This window comes from Neoarius graeffei, chromosome 11 (genome assembly GCF_027579695.1).
Source record: "Neoarius graeffei isolate fNeoGra1 chromosome 11, fNeoGra1.pri, whole genome shotgun sequence".
NCBI lineage: Eukaryota > Metazoa > Chordata > Actinopteri > Siluriformes > Ariidae > Neoarius > Neoarius graeffei.
The window spans coordinates 59,682,126-59,704,823 of NC_083579.1; the positions used below are offsets into that span (position 1 = coordinate 59,682,126).

At 42.3% G+C, this 22,698-nt stretch overlaps 2 protein-coding genes across 2 annotated transcripts; one reads left to right on the top strand and one right to left on the bottom strand.

Annotated features, from left to right (window-relative positions):
- Nucleotides 1–202: 202 nt before the first annotated feature.
- Nucleotides 203–2,057, top strand: clec14a (C-type lectin domain containing 14A). Its single transcript, XM_060933098.1, has one exon. The coding sequence runs from the start codon at nucleotides 362–364 to the stop codon at nucleotides 1,538–1,540; it is 1,179 nt and encodes a 392-aa protein (XP_060789081.1). The 5' UTR covers nucleotides 203–361; the 3' UTR covers nucleotides 1,541–2,057.
- A 1,387-nt stretch (nucleotides 2,058–3,444) lies between these two features.
- On the bottom strand, nucleotides 3,445–4,950 carry sstr1a (somatostatin receptor 1a). Its single transcript, XM_060934387.1, has one exon. The coding sequence runs from the start codon at nucleotides 4,752–4,754 to the stop codon at nucleotides 3,660–3,662; it is 1,095 nt and encodes a 364-aa protein (XP_060790370.1). The 5' UTR covers nucleotides 4,755–4,950; the 3' UTR covers nucleotides 3,445–3,659.
- Nucleotides 4,951–22,698: the final 17,748 nt, after the last annotated feature.

Here is a 22,698-nt window from a genome sequence, read left to right on the forward strand (position 1 = left end):
TCAAGACTTATCTGAATTCTAGCAGTGCACACTACTTTTGCCTTACTGTTCTCTCTCTGTTCTGATTTCATCTATCATTCTTTTGTGGGTTTGTCTGTGGGAGTGAGTTATGAAAGATTTGGTTATGCAAGTGGTTAATTTCTTTTAGCGTTGCTGTTGTTTTGCTTTAGCACCACCACCACCCAAGAGGAAATGGAGAGCGTTATCAAGACTGAGCACATTTCCTTGGGAAACTGAATACATGTTGTCTTGGGAGGACCTTATAGGGTGGCTAAGAAAATAGGTAGTGAGTTAATAAGTCATTGAGAGCTGGGACATTGATAGAGTCGCTGCTGATGAACACACGGCAGAAGAGAGAAACATGGACTACCAGACTGGATTATGTTTTGTCAACTTTCTGATTGCTGTCTTTGCCATCCCTGATTCTACTCATTTCTACTCTGCAAACTTGGATGAGTTTTCATTTGTTGACGCTCAGGACTCATGTGCGTCTGATGGTTCTCTGGCTAACATACCTGATCAAGGAGAAATTTCAAAGATTCTGAAAGTCATTCAGAACAAAAGAGACAGAAACTCTACTTCATTCTGGATTGGCCTGAAAAAAGATAGGACACAGTGTGTTCTGGCAGATCTTCCACTTAAGGGTTTCCACTGGACTGTAGATAACAGCAGTAAATTTGAGCTTAATAAATGGAAAGAAGAACCAAGTGGTACTTGCACAAATGCTCTTTGTGGACTAATTTCTGTGGAATATGAAGGCTCTCGATTAGTCAATTGGGGACTAACTGCTCAGCATTGCGGCAAGAAATTTCCCTTTATTTGCAAACATAAAGGATCAAGTAAGAAAAAAACATGTTCTTCTGTACCACAGATATTAGGGCATCATGACATCATGCAACATATGGATGATCCACATACACTTTTTGTTTCTTGCCCTAACTCAAACAATTTCACGCTGACCTGTTCAAGGACTAAGGATGAATGGTTGCTGGTAGGTGGAACAGGGACAGACTTACAAGGACTTTGTCTTCAATGTCAAAATGGCTACAAAAAAGATCAGAATGGAAATTGTGTGTCTGAAAATAACTGTAGTCATTCCCATAACTGTAAATTCAAATGCATGAATGCAGAAGGCTGTAAATGTATTGATGATTCGTCCAATTCTCACAGTGAAGCCTCAGAAATATGCCAGAAAGCAAACATGGTCCTTTTCATTCCAACCACTGATGACACTACTAACCAGGGCAAACCAACCACCTCTTCCATGGACAACGAGTCTCCTACTTCACCTCAACCAGCTGTTCACAGTACTAATGAAAGTGGAGTTCATCCTATGGAACGCACTGGAGACATGTCAGACATTGTCATCCCTCTAATTATCGCTCTGCTGATCTTTGTGGTGCTGGTTGTGATTATTGTGGCCATTGTGAAATACTGCCACATGAGAAGTGTTAGGAAACGGGCAAAGAAAAGGGCAGCAGCCTTGAAAGAATCAGTTGCTCTGAATGGATCAGACTCTATGGAAAAAGTGAATGAATAATCAATGAAGCAAATGTTTTGACTGAAATGTCTAATTTAACTCAGACATGCCTTTGTGTCCACATGGGTTTTCTCTCGGTTTCTCCTATTTCCTCCCATATCCCAAAATGTTCTATTAGATGTATTGGCTAGTTTAAATAGCCCCTTTAATGTGTGTGTGTGTGTGTGTATTCCTGCTTCACACCCAATATGCCCAAGATAGGCTCTGGATGTGCCACCACCCTGACCAGAATAAAAAGGCTAAAGAAGATGAACAAATGAACAAACATGGAATATTGTGAAAGAACTCATGGTAGGCACTGAATATATACAAGTTCACCATTTCTATTTAATGCCTGCTTTAATATTTTTATTCTGAAATTGTGCTTTTTAGCTTTTCTTTAGGCAAAATATAAAGTCTCAAAATTTTTGTATGAGAGTTGTAATTTGAGAGAGATTTGAGTTGTTTCAAAATGGATGTGTTTGTATGAAAATTCACAGATCTTGCAATAATCTATAAAGTTATTTGATTTTTTTTATGTCTGAAGTTTTATTTATACCTATCATGACCTCTATTTCACCCCCATCCCTCTCAAAAAAACATTAGCCTCATAGCTCCAGTGCAGGAATAAAGAAGAAAACAATAAACATACCTTTGCTGATTGACTACACTGTGGGGAAGAGGAAAAATGTGAAAATTTCACTTTTTCTAAACTATTCCTAAATTATCGACATAAAATGCATACCATGGTAGAGAAACACAACAGAGTTATGCCATAAACAAACTAAGAGACAAAGTGTGGCACATTAGGGGGCTCATTTTCTTGCACGCATTTCCTTTAATGCACTGTGGGCAGGAAATGAACACAAAAATAAACAGAACATGCAGGTTCATGGGCTACACGCACTCCCACAAACTGCATTAAATGTGTAGGCAGAAACCACCTTGAATGTCATATTAAGCATTAATGTTTATTTGGATTGTTTTGGTGGCATTTACTGAAAGTCACAACAGAGCATCTGGAACTTTTAACAAGCCCCAAGAGGAAACACTGGGCTCGAGAAAAAGGTCTGACTCTCTTAACAAATGACCGTGGGGCGGCACGGTGGCATAAGTGGTTAGCACGGTCGCCTCATAGCAAGAAAGTCCTGGTTCTGGTTCGAGCCTAGCGGCCGGCAGGGGCCTTTCTGTGTGGAGTTTGCATGTTCTCCCCGTGCCTGCGTGGGTTTCCTCTGGGTGCTCCGGTTTCCCCCAAAGACATGCGGATATGTTAATATGGGACGGCCTTGGGCTGAGGTGCCCTTGAGCGAGGCACCTAACTCCCAACTGCTCCCCGGGTGCTGTTAGCATGGCTGCCCACTGCTCTGGGTATGTGTGTGTGCTCATTGCTCACGTGTATGCATGTGTGTGTGTGTTCACTGCTTCAGATGAGTTAAATGCAGAGAGGAATTTCTTTCTTTCTTTCTTTCTTAAAATAACTGCAACTTTAAGTATTATTCAGTATTAGTGTTTTAATAAAATACTCTGCATATTTGTTAGCGTTTTGAGAATCGGGGTTTTTTTTCCCCAAAATACCAGGCTGAAATCTACACTAGGTAGACTAATAATCTAATACAAATCACAAAGCTTCAGTGCAGGGGTGCAGATCTGATGTCAGGATTGGGGGGGACACAAAAGTGATTTTTTTTTTGCCCATATGCAACTCAAACCATGCAACCATAAATCACAACTTCGCAGAGGCTCGCCACATCATTCAAAAAGTACTGCACAGGGAATCATTTGTCTGAAAATACATTTGTTTGTACAATTTTTAATAATTTAGGGGATTTTTATTGGGAGGGACAATTCATGTTTTTCAGAAATGGGGGGGGGGGGGGGGGAGGTCATGTCCCCCCCCCCCCCCCCCCCCCCCCCCCCCGTCCCCACCGGGATCTGCACCCATGCTTCAGTGTCATCTGTGATGTGTCTAGCCTGATTTAAGCTATTTGATAAAACAGACAGTGACAAAAGTGGTACTGATCCTTGCACACACGCTAAATAAATAAATAAATAAATAAATAGTCAATGATCATGGTAACGACATCTTTTGTGCGTTTATCAGTTCAAGTCCCCAAGCTGCGACCCCAGTGCAGCACTGCAGCTACAGTGTTGTGGTTCTGGACGTGCACGTGCCGTTCCTGTACGCGCTGTCCGACTCCATGTTGTCGGGCTGAAACTCATCCACACTGTACCCGCGACTTTTCAGCGCCGTGGCATAGTAGTCCATGGGCTCCTCGGCGGCACTGTCTACCCACCGGAGGCATAAAATCCTCTGGAAGGAGCGTTTGAAATTGTCCGACAGAAAGCCGTAGAGGATGGGATTGGCGCAACTGTTGGCATAACCCAAAATCACAGCCAGCTGACTGAACGTGGCGTTGTGGCGTTCCTCGAACACGTTCACGAGCTGCACGACGTGAAATGGCATCCAGCAAATCACGAACACTGTGACCACCATCATGACCATGAGCGTGATCTTCCTCTCGGACTTTTTGCGCTGTTGCCAGCCCGCTTTCAGTGCCACGACTCTGAGCTTGGCTATAATCAGCACGTAACACATGCATATGGCAAGCACCGGGAACAGGAAGCCCATGAGAAAGGCGTAAATCACGAACACTGCCATCCACCGACGCTGCGGCTCGGGCATCTGCATGTTACAGGCGACTGAGCCGTCCGAGTTCGGTGTAGAAGTGGAGAATATGATGATGGGCAAAATGACCAGGATCGAGAACATCCACACGCCCAAGTTGACCATCTTGGCAATTGTAGGTCTCCTGTACCGGGCCGCTTTGATGGGGTGCACTACGGCGATGTATCGGTCGATACTCAGGACGGTTAAGCAGTATATGCTGGTAAACATATTGATGGCGTCCACGCTTAAAACCAGACGGCACAGGAACGAGCCGAACGGCCAGTGGCGAAGCAGAGAAGATGTGACCAAGAAGGGGACACTGAGCATCAGCAGCTCGTCCGCAATCGCCAAGTTCAGAATGTAAATATTTGTTGCAGTTTTCATCTTGGCATACCTGAATATGACATAAATGACCATGGAGTTGCCACAGAGTCCGACCAGGCACACGACAGAGTAGATAAAGGAGATGAAGATCGCGCTGCCCTGAGCTTCACCGTGCGTTTCGTTGTCAGATGAATTAAAGAACAAGTCCTCGTCCAGGTGCGGGAATGTGCTGTTGGCCAGCATCCTGCGACTCAGTATAGTCTCCAGGTCCCGATAACAGAGCAGAGCGCGCGCGTGTGTGTGTGTGTGAGAGAGAGAGAGAGAGAGAGAGAGAGCTCAGCGGATCTCCGGTTGTGCTGCTTTTAGGTGCAGAAAGCGCATCTTCTCTCTTATCCGCTCTCGCCGCAGCGCGCGCACCAGCATCGCCGCTGTGCAGAGATCCGCTCGCGCCGGATTCAGGCTCCCGACGTCACCCGCTGCAAAATGACGTTGCTCTGGAAAACGACGCGTTACTTCAGACGTCACATGATGAGAACCAGCGCTTTGGAACTTAGTCATTTTAGCATCACAGACCGCAGAGCTAATAACTAATGGGTTTAATGGATTCTTTAATTATGTTATATTGTATTCAACTGGGGGTGGCACGGTGGTGTAGTGGTTAGCGCTGTCGCCTCACAGCAAGAAGGTCCTGGGTTCGAGCCCCGTGGCCGGCGAGGGCCTTTCTGTGTGGAGTTTGCATGTTCTCCCCGTGTCCGCGTGGGTTTCCTCCGGGTGCTCCGGTTTCCCCCACAGTCCAAAGACATGCAGGTTAGGTTAACTGGTGACTCTAAATTGACCGTAGGTGTGAATGTGAGTGTGAATGGTTGTCTGTGTCTATGTGTCAGCCCTGTGATGACCTGGCGACTTGTCCAGGCTGTACCCCGCCTTTCGCCCATAGTCAGCTGGGATTGACCGTAGAAGGATAAAGCGGCTAGAGATAATGAGATGAGATGGTATTCAACTGGGGGTGGCACGGTGGTGTAGTGGTTACTATCGCTTCACAGCAAGAAGGTTCTGGGGTCGAGCCCAGTGCCCGGCGAGGGCCTTTCTGTGTGGAGTTTACATGTTCTCTCCGTGTCTGCGTGGGTTTCCTCCGGTTTCCCCCACAGTCCAAAGACATGCAGGTTAGATTAATTGGTGGCTCTAAATTGACCATAGATGTGAGTCTGTGTCGGCCTTGTAACCTGGCGACTTGTCCAGGGTGTACCCCGCCTCTCGCCCATAGTCAGCTGGGATAGGATCCAGCTTGCCTGCAACCCTGTAGAACAGGATAAGTGGCTAATAGATAATGGATGGATGGATGGATGGATGGATATATTCAACTGGGGGTGGCACGGTGGTGTAGTGGTTAGCACTGTCACTTCACAGCAAGAAGGTTCTGGGTTCGAGCCCCCTGGCCGGCGAGGGCCTTTCTGTGTGAAGTTTGCATGTTCTCCCCATGTCTGCATGGGTTTCCTCCAGGTGCTCCGGTTTCCCCCACAGTCCAAGGACATGCAGGTTAGGCTAATTGGAGGCTCTAAATTGATTGTAGGTGGGAATGTGAGTGTTAATGGTTGTTTGTCTCTGTGTCAGCCCTGAGATGACCTGGCGACTTGTCCAGGGTGTACCCTGCCTCTCGCCCATAGTCAGCTGGGATAGGCTCCAGCTTGCCTGTGACCCCGTAGAACAGGATAAGCGGCTACAGATAATGGATGGATGTATTCAACTGTCTTTTTGTCATTCTAATAGCCTATATATTGTCTGTATTCATATCTGTTTTGTATATTTAAAAGTTATTCCACAAAATCGAGTTGTACATGAGCTGATAGCCATGTACAAGGAGATTGAGTGGAATAACTGTTTTATTCTGTCCACATTCACTGGATTTTGAGAAGCAGAGCAATTTTAAAAATGTATTCATTTATTTATTTATTTTTGCAAAATTGATAAATAGAAACTTCATACAAAACATCCAACAAAATCATTTCCACTTAGGCAGACTTCTTAAAAACCTGTCCATGGCTGCACAAATTGACTTTAGTGTTGTAGAAAGTGCCATCTTGCTGTCGTGCCGAGGTATAGAAAACCTTTAGACATTTATTTAATTCTTCCTTGGACATTTCAGTTATGTAATTTTCACACTTCTTTGAGCTTTTGAACCAGTCTAAAAATTTCAACAAATTTTAATGTTTAAAGATGAAGAATGTAAACAAACTGGTGAAATGTCAGTAGCAATTTGTGAAAAATGCTATAATAATTCTTGAAAAATAAAAAAGCTACATTCTTACCATCAAAGACTTTCATTCCATATTTTGTAGCTTTTTTGTATTTTTTTGGTTTTGTTTTTGAGTAGAGTTTTTATTTCGTACTCGGTTGGCTCAGCAAAATGCTCTGCCATTTTGTTTTTCTCTACTCACAGTATATGAGCTGATAGCTAGTAGAGTAGCCAATCAGAGCTTGCTGGCTCACATCCAATTAATGTGGATATTACTTACTTACTTAATCCTCTTTGCCCCGAGTGGGGCATAAGGCCAATAACAAGCGCTTCCACTTTTGACGGTCTTTAGCAAGATGTTGTGCCTCGCCCCATGATAGATTTAACTCAGATAGCTCAGAGGTGATGGTTCTTCTCCAAGTGGTCTTAGGTCTTCCAGGTTTCCGCCTTCCAGGGGATGTCCACATTAGGTCAACTTTGGGGATCCGCTGTTGGTCCATACATAAAACATGCCCAAGCCATCTCAATGTGGATATAATAAAACCTAATGTATTAAGATGCATATTAAGAACATAGCCTATTCTTTCTGAAAATAAGTCACCAGTCATACAAGGGAGTTCGGCAAGACTGTCTCTGCAAACACAAACTGCATTCAGAAACCTATCTCTTTTTCAATTTAACCATGCAGTGTGAGGTATTTCGGCTCCACTTTGGATGCCTTGTGTGATTCTGGCTGTATGCTAGATGAAGTTGTATTTGAAACTCAAGTTATATATAAAACTTGCTTATTTCTGGCACCATCTTGTGTTGGCGTACATATCAGAGGAAGCCAAAGGTGTTTCGTAGCACTCAGATGCTCAGGAAATAGACAGATGAAGGTAAAGTAGGTTTTAAGAATACGGATTAGCTCAGATGGCTTAAGCACAGAATTTCAGCCCTGGATTTTCACATTATAAAATTTATTCTCATTGGAAATGTTTGTGGTGTTGTCACAATAAATGATACTCCGTTTATAATGTTAAAACATTCATTTGTTTAAAAATATATATATTCTCAAATCAGTTTGTTGGCTATCTAAATACTAATAAGATGAATAATAGCCACAAACACTATATGGCCAAAAGTTTGTGGTCACCTGACCATCACAGCCATATGTGAATCTTCCTCAAACTAGTGCAAAAAAGTTGGAAGCACACAATTGTAGATGTCTTTGATCTCATAGTAAGATTTCCCTTCACTGGAACTAAAGGGCCCAAACATGTTCAGGCATGACAGTACCCCTGTGCACGAAGTGAGGTGCACGAAGGCACGATTTGCCAAAGTTTGAATGAAAAAACTTGAGTGTCCTGCACAGAGGCCTGGCCTCAACCCTACTGAACATCTTTTAGATGATTGTGCACCAGTCCTCCTCACCCAACAGTCCTCAACACCCATCACCTGACCTCTTTAACGCTTTTGTGGCTGCATGGGCAAATCCACACAGCCACACCAAAATCTAGTGGAAAGCCTTCCCAGATAAGTGGAGGTTATTATAACAGCAAAAGGGGATTAAATCTGGAATGGGATATTCAACAAGCATATGAAGAAGCCTTTATTTGTCATATATACAGCACAGTGAAAATATTTTTTCCTCCCGTACAACCCAGCTTTGTTAGGAACTGGGATCAGACTGCAGCGTCAGCCCCTGGAGTGGGTTAGGTATATATGGTATGGTTATATATGGGTATGATGCTCAGGTGTCCACAAACATTTGACCATATAGTATACAATACAAAATAAACTGAAATCACAATTAGTCATATTTGAATCTGAATTTCATCTCATCTCATCTCATCATCTCTAGCCGCTTTATCCTTCTACAGGGTCGCAGGCAAGCTGGAGCCTATCCCAGCTGACTACGGGCGAAAGGCGGGGTACACCCTGGACAAGTCGCCAGGTCATCACAGGGCTGACACATAGACACAGACAACCATTCACACTCACATTCACACCTACGGTCAATTTAGAGTCACCAGTTAACCTAACCTGCATGTCTTTGGACTGTGGGGGAAACCGGAGCACCCGGAGGAAACCCACGCGGACACGGGGAGAACATGCAAACTCCACACAGAAAGGCCCTCGCCGGCCCCGGGGCTCGAACCCAGGACCTTCTTGCTGTGAGGCGACAGCGCTAACCACTGCACCACCGTGCCGCCCAATCTGAATTTCAAATAAATTAAAATATTTTTAAATAATGGTAATGATTGATAACTGCTACAGCAAAGTTTTGAATATAGTGGCTGCATAGCTATACTCTAATGATGCAGTTATAGAAAAAAAAGTGCATACAGTCCATCAAATCTCATCTCATCTCATCTCATTATCTCTAGCCGCTTTATCCTTCTACAGGGTCGCAGGCAAGCTGGAGCCTATCCCAGCTGACTACGGGCGAAAGGCGGGGTACACCCTGGACAAGTCGCCAGGTCATCACAGGGCTGACACATAGACACAGACAACCATTCACACTCACATTCACACCTACGGTCAATTTAGAGTCACCAGTTAACCTAACCTGCATGTCTTTGGACTGTGGGGGAAACCGGAGCACCCGGAGGAAACCCACGCGGACACGGGGAGAACATGCAAACTCCGCACAGAAAGGCCCTCGCCGGCCCCGGGGCTCGAACCGAGGACCTTCTTGCTGTGAGGCGACAGCGCTAACCACTACACCACCGTGCCGCCCCCATCAAATCTGTAAATGAAAATAAAAACAAAGAGTGTACTGTGCTGTATAGTCACCTGTACAAATGTGGTTGAGGATTCATTGTGCAATGAATCATCCTAAATTCCTTGATGACCATACACAAAAGTATCATCAGCCTGAAGCTGGAGAGCTAAAAAGAGTATTATTTGGATGAAATACTACCCTTCTCATCATCAAAGTGGGTGTCTATGACCAAGATGATGTATTCCTACGATTGTTATAACTGGAAAATACTTTATATTCCCATTTTATTATCCTCTATTGAGATGTTAATGAATTTAAAATGCATAACAGCTGTTAAACGTCTGCTTTCTTTAACTAGAGAGGGAGTCATGTAGTGAAAAATACCATGCTTATCAATTCAAAGAGAAGAACAAGAAGGTTTATTTAAAGCCCATTTACTTTCAACATTTCAAAAATTACCATCACCCTGTCAGTACATTTACAAATGTGGCTGGCTATTAATCTTTAATTCAGGATTGCTTGGGTATGTGTGTGTGTGTATATATACAGTGTGGCAAAAAAGTATTTAGTCAGCCACCAATTGTGCATGTTCTCCCACTTAAAAAGATGAGAGAAGCCTGTACTTTTCATCATAGGTACACTTCAACTATGAGAGACAGAATGGGGGGAAAGAATCCAGGAAATCACATTGTAGGATTTTTAATGAATTAATTGGTAAATTCCTCGGTAAAATAAGTATTTGGTCACCTACAAACAAGGAAGATTTCTGGCTCTCACAGACCTGTAACTTCTTCTTTAAGAGGCTCCTCTGTCCTCCACTCGTTACCTGTAATAATGGCACCTGTTTGAACTCGTTATCAGTATAAAAGACACCTGTCCACAACCTCAAACAGTCACACTCCAAACTCCACTATGGCCAAGACCAAAGAGCTGTCAAAGGACACCAGAACAAATTGTAGACCTGCACCAGGCTGGGAAGACTGAATCTGCAATAGGTAAGCAGGTTGGTGTGAAGAAATCAACTGTGGGAGCAATTATTAGAAAATGGAAGACATACAAGACCACTGATAATCTCCCTCGATCTGGGGCTCCACGCAAGATCTCACCCCGTGGGGTCAAAATGATCACAAGAACGGTGAGCAGAAATCCCAGAACCACACGGGGGGACCTAGTGAATGACCCGCAGAGAGCTGGGACCAAAGTAACAAAGGCTACCATCAGTAACACACTACGCCGCCAGGGACTCAAATCCTGCAGTGCCAGATGTGTCCCCCTGCTTAAGCCAGTACATGTCCAGGCCCGTCTGAAGTTTGCTAGAGAGCATTTGGATGATCCAGAAGAGGATTGGGAGAATGTCATATGGTCAGATGAAACCAAAATAGAACTTTTTGGTAAAAATTCAACTTGTCGTGTTTGGAGGAGAAAGAATGCTGAGTTGCATCCAAAGAACACCATACCTACTGTGAAGCATGGGGGTGGAAACATCATACTTTGGGGCTGTTTTTCTGCAAAGGGACCAGGACGACTGATCCGTGTAAAGGAAAAAATGAATGGGGCCATGTATCGTGAGATTTTGAGTGAAAACCTCCTTCCATCAGCAAGGGCATTGAAGATGAAACGTGGCTGGGTCTTTCAGCATGACAATGATCCCAAACACACCGCCCGAGCAACGAAGGAGTGGCTTCGTAAGAAGCATTTCAAGGTCCTGGAGTGGCCTAGCCAGTCTCCAGATCTCAACCCCATAGAAAATCTTTGGAGGGAGTTGAAAGTCCGTGTTGCCCAGCGACAGCCCCAAAACATCACTGCTCTAGAGGAGATCTGCATGAAGGAATGGGCCAAAATACCAGCAACAGTGTGTGAAAACCTTGTGAAGACTTACAGAAAACGTTTGACCTCTGTCATTGCCAACAAAGGGTATATAACAAAGTATTGAGATGAACTTTTGTTATTGACCAAATACTTATTTTCCACCATAATTTGCAAATAAATTATTTAAAAATCAGCCAATGTGATTTTCTGGATTTTTTTTCTCATTCTGTCTCTCATAGTTGATGTGTACCTATGATGAAAATTACAGGCCTCTCTCATCTTTTTAAGTGGGAGAACTTGCACAATTGGTGACTGACTAAATACTTTTTTGCCCCACTGTGTGTATATATATATATATATATATATATATATATATATATATATATATATATATATATATATATATATATGTATATATATATATATATATATACACACACACAAGCAATCCTTGGGTTATAAGCGGCTACTGATAGTGGATGGATGGATATCCATTCATCCATTATCTGTAGCCGCTTATTCTGTTCTACAGGGTCGCAGGCAAGCTGGAGCCTATCCAGCTAACTATGGAGCTAACTATGGGCAAGAGGCAGGGTACACCCTGGACAAGTCACCAGGTCATCGCAGGGCTGACACAGAGACAAACAACCATTCACACTCACGGTCAGTTTATAGCCACCAATTAACATAACCTAACTGCATGTCTTTGGACTGTGGGGGAAACCAAAGCACCCAGAGGAAACCCATGCAGACACGGGGAGAACATGCAAACTCCACACAGAAAGGTCCTCGCCAGCTGCTGGGCTCGAACCCAGGACCTTTTGCTGTGAGGCGACAGTGCTAACTATTACACCACCGTGCTGCCCTAATATATATATATATATATATATATATATATATATATGTACTGTATGTATATATATATATATCATCTCATCTCATTATCTCTAGCCGCTTTATCCTTCTACAGGGTCGCAGGCAAGCTGGAGCCTATCCCAGCTGACTACGGGTGAAAGGCGGGGTACACCCTGGACAAGTCGCCAGGTCATCACAGGGCTGACACATAGACACAGACAACCATTCACACTCACATTCACACCTACGGTCAATTTAGAGTCACCAGTTAACCTAACTTGCATGTCTTTGGACTGTGGGGGAAACCAGAGCACCCGGAGGAAACCCACGCGGACACGGGGAGAACATGCAAACTCCACACAGAAAGGCCCTCGCCGGCTGCTGGGCTCGAACCCAGGACCTTTTGCTGTGAGGCGACAGTGCTAACTATTACACCACCGTGCTGCCCTTATGTATGTATATACAGTGGGGCAAAAAAGTATTTAGCCAGTCACCAATTGTGCAAGCTCTTCCGCTTAAAAAGATGAGAGAGGCCTGTAATTTTCATCATAGGTATACCTCAACTATGAGAGACAAAATGAGAAAAAAAAATCCAGAAAATCACATTGTCTGATTTTTAAATAATTTATTTGCAAATTATGGTGGAAAATAAGTATTTGGTCAATGACAAAAGTTCATCTTAATACTTTGTTATATACCCTTTGTTGGCAATGACAGAGGTCAAACGTTTTCTGTAAGTCTTCACAAGGTTTTCACACACTGTTGCTGGTATTTTGGCCCATTCCTTCATGCAGATCTCCTCTAGAGCAGTGATGTTTGGGGCTGTCGCTGGGCAACACGGACTTTCAACTCCCTCCAAAGATTTTCTATGGGATTGAGATCTGGAGACTGGCTAGGCCACTCCAGGACCTTGAAATGCTTCTTACGAAGCCACTCCTTCGTTGCCTGGGCGGTGTGTTTGGGATCATTGTCATGCTGAAAGACCCAGCCACGTTTCATCTTCAATGCCCTTGCTGATGGAAGGAGGTTTTCACTCAAAAACTCACGATACATGGCCCCATTCATTCTTTCCTTTACACGGATCAGTCGTCCTGGTCCCTTTGCAGAAAAACAGCCCCAAAGCATGATGTTTCCACCCCCATGCTTCACAGTAGGTATGGTGTTCTTTGGATGCAACTCAGCATTCTTTCTCCTCCAAACACGACAAGTTGAGTTTTTACCAAAAATTTCTATTTTGGTTTCATCTGACCATATGACATTCTCCCAATCCTCTTCTGGATCATCCAAATGCTCTCTAGCAAACTTCAGACAGGCCTGTACTGGCTTAAGCAGGGGGACACGTCTGGCACTGCAGGATTTGAGTCCCTGGCAGCGTAGTGTGTGATGGTAGCCTTTGTTACTTTGGTCCCAGCTCTCTGCAGGTCATTCACTAGGTCCCCCCGTGTGGTTCTGGGATTTTTGCTCACCGTTCTTGTGATCATTTTGACCCCACGGGGTGAGATCTTGCGTGGAGCCCCAGATCAAGGGAGATTATCAGTGGCCTTGTATGTCTTCCATTTTCTAATAATTGCTCCCACAGTTGATTTCTTCACACCAAGCTGCTTACCTATTGCAGATTCAGTCTTCCCAGCCTGGTGCAGGTCTACAATTTTGTTTCTGGTGTCCTTTGACAGCTCTTTGGTCTTGGCTAGGGATGTCCCGATCAGGTTTTTTTGCCCTCCGATCCGATACCGATCATTTGATTTTGAGTATCTGCCGATACCGAGTCCCGATCCGATACTTCTTATAATCCATAAAAAATAATAAAGACGAGGAAAGAAATGGATCCAGGATGTTCCTCATTTTTTATTTAACACCTTATTTTAACATCCAACAACTCCATTAGCAAACAGAGCACTTACGTGAGGCAGTTTGAACAATAAATAACAAAAAAAAAAAAAAAACCTTAAAATACCTGGCAGGAATGTAAACAAATAAAAAAAATAAAGTGCTCATGCTTTGCTTTCCGCTTCGAACTGCTTCCGTGTTCAACTTTGCCGGCAACAGGCAGCCAATAACCAATAGCATCTCTGCTACAAAGTGATGTCATGCCGCACGCGTTGATGTTGCTGTGTTGAGACAAGAGGTCTGGTCTCACTCTGTGCCAACGCATAGCTATTGATGTGTTAAAAATGAGAATATATTATATAGATATATATCCGATCCCTGATCGGGAGGCAATGCCCGATTCCGATCGAGTCTGAAACCATGTGATCGGGCCCGATTTCCGATCACGTGATCGGATCGGGACATCCCTAGTCTTGGCCATAATGGAGTTTAGAGTGTGACTGTTTGAGGTTGTGGACAGGTGTCTTTTATACTGATAACGAGTTCAAACAGGTGCCATTAATACAGGTAACGAGTGGAGGACAGAGGAGCCTCTTAAAGAAGAAGTTACAGGTCTGTGAGAGCCAGAAATCTTCCTTGTCTGTAGGTGACCAAATACTTATTTTACAGAGGAATTTACCAATTAATTCATTAAAAATCCTACAATGTGATTTCCTGGATTCTTTCCCCCCCATTCTGTTTCTCATAGTTGAAGTGTACCTATGATGAAAAGTACAGGCCTCTCTCATCTTTTTAAGTGGGAGAACTTGCACAATTGGTTGCTGACTAAATACTTTTTTGCCCCACTATATATATATATATATATATATATATATATATATATATATATATATACAGTGGTGCTTGAAAGTTTGTGAACCCTTTAGAATTTTCTATATTTCTGCATAAATATGACCTAAAACATCATCAGATTTTCACACAAGTCCTAAAAGTAGATAAAGAGAACCCAGTTAAACAAATGAGACAAAAATATTATACTTGGTCATTTATTTATTGAGGAAAATGATCCAATATTACATATATGTGAGTGGCAAAAGTATGTGAACCTTTGCTTTCAGTATCTGATGTGATCCCCTTGTGCAGCAATAACTGCAACTAAACGTTTCCGGTAACTGTTGATCAGTCCTGCACACCGGCTTGGAGGAATTTTAGCCCATTCCTCCGTACAGAACAGCTTCAACTCTGGGATGTTGGTGGATTTCCTCACATGAACTGCTTGCTTCAGGTCCTTCCACAACATTTTGATTGGATTAAGGTCAAGACTTTGACTTGGCCATTCCAAAACATTAACTTTATTCTTCTTTAACCATTCTTTGGTAGAACGACTTGTGTGCTTAGGGTCGTTGTCTTGCTGCATGACCCACCTTCTCTTGAGATTCAGTTCATGGACAGATGTCCTGACATTTTCCTTTAGAATTTGCTGGTATCATTCAGAATTCATTGTTCCATCAATGATGGCAAGCCATCCTGGCCCAGATGCAGCAAAACAGGCCCAAACCATGACACTACCACCACCATGTTTCACAGATAGGATAAGGTTCTTATGCTGGAATACAGTGTTTTCCTTCCTCCAAACATAACGCTTCTCATTTAAACCAAAATTTCCATTTTGGTCTCATCTGTCCACAAAACATTTTTCCAATAGCCTTCTGACTTGTCCACATGACCTTTAGCAAACTGCAGATGAGCAGCAATGTTCTTTTTGGAGAGCAGTGGCTTTCTCCTTGCAACCCTGCCATGCACACCATTGTTGTTCAGTGTTCTCCTGATGGTGGACTCATGAACATTAACATTAGCCAATGTGAGAAAGGCCTTCAGTTGCTTAGAAGTTACCCTGGGATCCTTTGTGACCTCACTGACTATTACACGCCTTGCTCTTGGAGTGATCTTTGTTGGTTGACCACTCCTGGGGAGGGTAACAATGGTCTTTAATTTCCTCCATTTGTACACAATCTGTCTGACTGTGGATTGGTGAAGTCCAAACTCTTTAGAGATGGTTTTGTAACCTTTTACAGCCTGATGAGCATCAATAATAATTTTTCTGAGGTCCTCAGAAATCTCCTTTGTTCGTGCCATGATACACTTCCACAAACATGTGTTGTGAAGATCAGACTTTGATAGATCCCTGTTCTTTAAATAAAACAGGGTGCCCACTCACACCTGATTGTCATCCCATTGATTGAAAACACCTGACTTGAATTTCACCTTCAAATTAACTGCTAATCCTAGAGGTTCACATACTTTTGCCACTCACAGATATGTAATATTGGATCATTTTCCTCAATAAATAAATGACCAAGTACAATATTTTTGTCTCATTTGTTTAACTGGGTTCTCTTTATCTACTTTTAGGACTTGTGTGAAAATCTGATGATGTTTTAGGTCATATTTATGCAGAAATATAGAAAATTCTAAAGGGTTCACAAACTTTCAAGCACCACTGTATATATATATATATATATATATATATATATATATATGGCTGTAATATATCAGGGGAAAAATGTATATGTTAATGTCTCATCTCATCTCATTATCTCTAGCCGCTTTATCCTTCTACAGGGTCGCAGGCAAGCTGGAGCCTATCCCAGTTGACTACGGGCGAAAGGCGGGGTACACCCTGGACAAGTCGCCAGGTCATCACAGGGCTGACACAGACAACCATTCACACTCACATTCACACCTACAGTCAATTTAGAGTCACCAGGTAACCTAACCTGCATGTCTTTGGACTGTGGGGGAAACCGGAGCACCCGGAGGAAACCCACACGGACACGGGGAGAACATGCAAACTCCTCACAGAAAGGCCTTCGCCGGCCACGGGGCTCGAACCCGGACCTTCTTGCTGTGAGGCGACAGCGCTAACCACTACACCACCGTGCCGCCCCTATATGTTAATGTTCCACAAGTAAAGTGTAGTTTATGATCAAAGCAAAATATTGTTCTAGAGAAGAGTTAAAAAATAGTGATGTGTGGAATAAAGATATGGAGAATAGAACTGCTCGCTACAGCAGCACTTGCCCATTGATATTCCCAGAGTTGATCACAATTCATGCAAATGACATAATGCTTACAATGAATATTCTTTAAAATATAGTCATTTAAACCAGGCATTAACCGTATGTTCATTTTCGGTCTCTGAACAAATGCTGTATTTACCATAGCAACCATCTGCTTCTTGTTATGCACAAACGAACAAGGAGTGTCTTGGTTACATTAGCTGCAATGTGTCTTTATTTTCTTTAGAGTATTGTGTCCTATAAACAAGGTATTATCTCAAAAGGTTTCTGTGTATGAAACTCGGGTCAGAAAAAAAAGCCCACAAGCCTATCTCTCCTATAGATTTTTTTCAAAATAGTATGGGATAAGCAAACAGGTCAAAACAACTGCATTCTTTGTTCAACATTGTGGCTGAGAGTCCATCAAGTCAACTGTGAACGTGTTTGATTGGTGTATAATATGGACATGAGGCAAAAACAGCCTCTTTAGCTCACCTTATGTAAAATCCCTTCCTGCTGATTTGTACTCCTTGAGGGAACAGTATACAGGTTAGCTCTGGTGAATAAAACAAGCGTTGGTAGTGGGTTAAGTCAGATATGTCCAACTCATCACTGGGTGATGTCTGAGTCATCACAGGGGTGCAGTTCAACAGTCTGTATTTAGTACTCATATACCTGAGCCAGTTTCATTCGCCCATATGAGGAAAGGAGAAGAAATAGCATAGCAGTGATTTTTTTTTTTTTTTTGGGGGGGGGGGGGGGGGGGGGGGGGGGCATAATGTTCTCTTTCAAAGTCAAAGCAACATAAAATAGCAGGTACACATGGACTTTGCTTGTTCAAACTCACTGTAATAGAGGGAAAAGGTTATTAGTAGTGAAGAAAGCTGAAATGGCTCCCTGATAGTCTGCCATGACAATGCCATTAGCTGGTTTGTGTGAAGCTGGTCTGAGTGAAGACTACACTGCAAAGTAAGGGCCCGTCCACACGAGTATGCGGCCTCACCCAATACGCTGTCGTTTTGAAAAAAATCTCTGTAAACACGGCGTCATTTCCAGAAATATCTGCGTCTACACGGATTCACTAAAAACGACCCAAAACGCTGTAGTACATATGCCAGGCCTGTATGTGGCGCTGTGATGCCGCCACACCAATACACTAAAACCAGAAAAGAAGCCATGGAGCATGCGTATAAAGGTCACGCGCTGTTTACAAACAAGCTCATAACACGAGAAGAGGACAATCATGGCCAGCGCAACTCTGAGAGTTGTTTCTGCAGTATGAGCACAAGCCTGTAGTCCGCCATTGTTGTTGTTATGACGAGTCTAGCAGCGATGGCTGAGGTTAAAGGTTAGAGAGGCAGGGCTTATACGTCATCGTTTCTGAAAAAATCCGCATTCACCGTCCAGACGACTCCGGGCTATCCGGCGTTTTAGGATTTTCCCACTCTGGGACCCGTTTTCAAAAAATACTGGTTTCACACCTCGAAAAAGCCAGATCCGTCTGGATGCGAGGCCGAAACGATAAAGTATTTATGCAGATTTGACAAAAACGTACTCATGTGGACGGGCCCTAAAGCTATAGATAGGGAAATAAACAGATGCCAAGCACCCAAACTCACGCATTTACAGAAATTAGATTGTGCTAAGTGCTTAAGTGGCTTGTGATGGACTGGCATCCCATCCAAAGTGTATTACTGCCTCATATCCAGGCTCTGGATCAAGCGTGACTCTGACAAGCATAAAGTAATTTCCAAAAATTAATAAATGAATGAATAAGTGCTTGAAGGTACTATGTGAAGGTACTATTTATCAGGTAGAACTGAGGAGGTGAGACACCCTGACTGAGTAACAAGTCCATTTACAAGGCCAACTGAGATAAATGTACTGGTTTGTTTGTTTGTTTGTTTGTTTTTGATTACTAGTTTATGCTTGGAACCTTCCAAGAATTTGGCACAGACAAGTTAAAATTAAGTAGCCCTAACCTCATGTATTGTAATAATTTGTTACTGTTGTATTTTCCCATTTAATTTTAGTAGGTTGTAATGCAAAATTGAAAGCTGCAGTGAGGAGAGGTATTTTCTTTGTATGTATTTGATCTCATCAGACTACATAGAAATTCATTTTATTGAGCTTTACGCATTTATTTCAATATCACAATAATAACAATAAAGAAATGTGCAGCCTCATTTGTTACATATTTTACGGCTGACCTTCCAGATGCAAACACTTTATCATTGTCATATGGAAAAATATGAAGTTTACTGAGATATTTGAATATATTTTTATTTCTAGTAGGTCGACACAGTCATCAGAAGAGAGTGTATCACAATGACATGAAGCATAAAAGAAGACTATTGGCTAGATTAACTAATGATGTCTGACATTTTTTCAGGGATAAAAATATATGAACAAAGCATGTCAAATGTCATCAACATTAAACAGTCTAAAATGAATACTGTATTATAACAATCATACATCAAATTACAGTATAATAAATGAATAATATTCATTCATCTGCAGTAACTGCTTTATCATGGTCAGACTTGTAGTGGATCCAGAGCCAATCCTGGTAGCACTGGGTACAAGGCTGGTGAATTCAATTCAGATGGGATGCCAGTCCATTGCAAGGCACCACTCATACACTCATTCACACCTCTGGGCAAGCCAGTCCTCCTATGTGCATGCATTTGCACAGTGGACAGAATACACTCATTCACACCTATGGGCAAGCCAGTCCTCCTATGTGCATGCATTTGCACAGTGGAAAGAAATCAGAAAACCCGGAGGAAACCCATGCAAACACAGGGAGTCCACACAGACAAGCAACCCGAATTCATGATTGGACCCTGGGCCTGTGAGGCAGCAATCCTACCCACTACCCCACCATGCTGCCATGGATGGATAATAAGGTCAACGGACTCCACAAATATATGAAATACTGTAATGTGTTTTAAACTATGCCTGCCTCTGCCACCTTGCTTGTGCTGAAAGTTCTTTCTAAGTGCTTAATAAAGAGCTGCTATTTCTCTTCTCAGACTTCACTTACACATAACCAGGCCCCTCGCTCAGACTACATGTAAACCTTATCTGCATATTACTTCAGACAAAGGCCTGAGTCATATTACGCAGTGTGAACTGTAACATGCTAAACTGCAATTAAAACTCAAAATGAATGAAATTAATTGAAAGTGATTTGATCAGTATAATTAGAACTGTAAATGAACAGTAAGTGCAGTGCTTCAGTTTGTGTAGGGCAATTCATTTTGAAGAACTCTCAGGCTGAAATTGCTGTTATCTCCCCATAAGTCATACATTTTTTCATTGGCAAATTTGTTGCTCAAGGCATATATTAAGGCCCAATAAATGAGACAAAGATGTTGACATGTAAGTTCTGCAATAACAGAGCAAGATTTTTATTTTAAATGTCCAAGATAACATGGTATGCCCATGTCAGCATGCCAAGCACATTACATTTTTATTAGACAATATAGCTTTCATTATAAAACTGAGTCCGATTTCTACATACATACAAATCACATACTTTTATTAAAGTGAATTATCCATGAAAACAAACTTGGAAATAGTAGACCCTGGAACAGCAAAGGTTGAAAGATTAGGTAGATAGAAAATCTCTCTAGGCCTTTTGTTGTCCTCAGCATAACCACAGTACGTCAAAACATTACTTGTCTCACATAGGCATTCAGGATGAAGGGGCTAAGTGATAGACTTCCCTATCCCTAACCTTCAAAATATATAATAACATTATTTCTGGATACTCTGTGCCAAGTCATGGCCTGACGTGCTAAACACTTTAAGAAAGATTTCTAAGCCTATTTTGCACTCCGTGTTCCTTTCACTCCTAGTTCCATTGATCTGAACATGATGTGATGCTGTCAGACAGATTAATATGTTTCTATGTTTCTATCCATGCTGCTAAGAATGCTCTTTCATTATTGAGCAATGAATTCAGGCAGACCAAGCAAGCAATTCCTAAATGCCAGGCTATTGAGAAATACCTCCTAATATACACCATGCATGTGGTTCATATTGAATTGTGCCGTTAGTCATTCTGATAGCAGGCTGATTAAGGCCCTGTCCACACGGCAACGGATTCGGGTGACTCCGATACAATTGCTTATCGTTTAGGCCTGGCGTCCACACGGCACCGGCGTTTTGGGTGCCCAAAACGCAATCTTTTTGAGAACGGGTTCCAGAGTGGAAAGATCTGGCAACGTTGCCGTTGTGAAGTCGTCTGGATGAGTAAAACGGATTTGTTTACGATGACGTCACAACCACATGACTGTGAGTGCTTCACGCTGGGTAGAAGTGTAACGAATATCACCAGGAAAAAGCCTTACAGAGCACTAGTGAGAGTGAAACACGAGCTTGGATATTATTATTATTATTATTATTATGTTCAGTGTTAGTTCACAGTAGTAATGCAAGAAGCAGAATAGTGACAGTAATAGTGAAGCAAAAACATGCAATTGTACAAACACTGCAGCTCTACAGCAAAATATTCATTTATAAAATGGTCTGATTCTTAACACCAGTAGTGCCAATGATCTCATTGCGATGCGATGCGAGTTGTCAAGAAATCCTATAACTTGGTTCATGAAACGCGCTTACAAAATATTTTCACTGTGAATATTTATTGTGTAATGCCTGGTGCAAAGTGAGAGAGAGAGAATAGCCCTTAGGGCAGAGTCAATCCCGCCAGCAAAAATAAGGGGGAAAAAGGAGCGATCTCACCTCTTCAGATGATGGTTTAAGTCCTACAATACATTCCTCAAAAAAGGGCGTAGAAAAGCAAATTAATCCATCAACGTGTATCATTCAATTTATTCCGGACAATTAAAGACGCCGCCTTCCGCGTACGTCATCCTCGTCGCCATTTTGGAAAGGTCAAAGCGGAGAATAAAAATTAGCTGCGTTTAACTGTACCAACAGGTTTACCGTCCAAAGGAGATCACATGGGATTACCTTTCACAGGTGAGAAACAGCAAATTAATCCATCAACGTGTAGTATTCAATTTATTCCGGACAATTAAAGACGCCGCCTTCCGCGTACGTCATCCTCGCCGCCATATTGGAAAGGTCAAAGCGGAGAATAAAGATTAGCTGCGTTTAACTGTACCAACAGGTTTACCGTCCAAAGGAGATCACATGGGATTACCTTTCACAGGTGAGACTGGAAAAATACTTTTCATTGTATTTGGTCATTATAATGTAATTTTACAAACAGATTTTCCTGACTTTGTGGCTAATATGAAGTCTCGCGCATAATAGTTTATGCGCATGCGTCCTTACTTCTATTCCCATACGAAAAAGAACAGTGAAGAACTTATAAGAGTTTACCACTGTCTTAGTAGTAAATCCTTATAAATATAAGGATAAATCCTTATAAGGATTTATAAATAAATATATATGCCATGTATGATTTACTCCTGAAAGTGGCCCATTTTGCATTTTCCTCATACAAATTTTTTATGAAAATCTAGTATGCATGAAGTGAACATTGTGCATGGTTTTTACAGATAATGTGTATGATGAATTACACCGTCTTTGTATGCTTCATGTAATGTTTGTAGTTTTAAATTATATTTTACAGTTTAAAATGTATATGCCTTTTATATGTAAATCCACATATGTTTGTGTTGGATTTACATATAAAAGGCATGTACATTTTAAACTGTA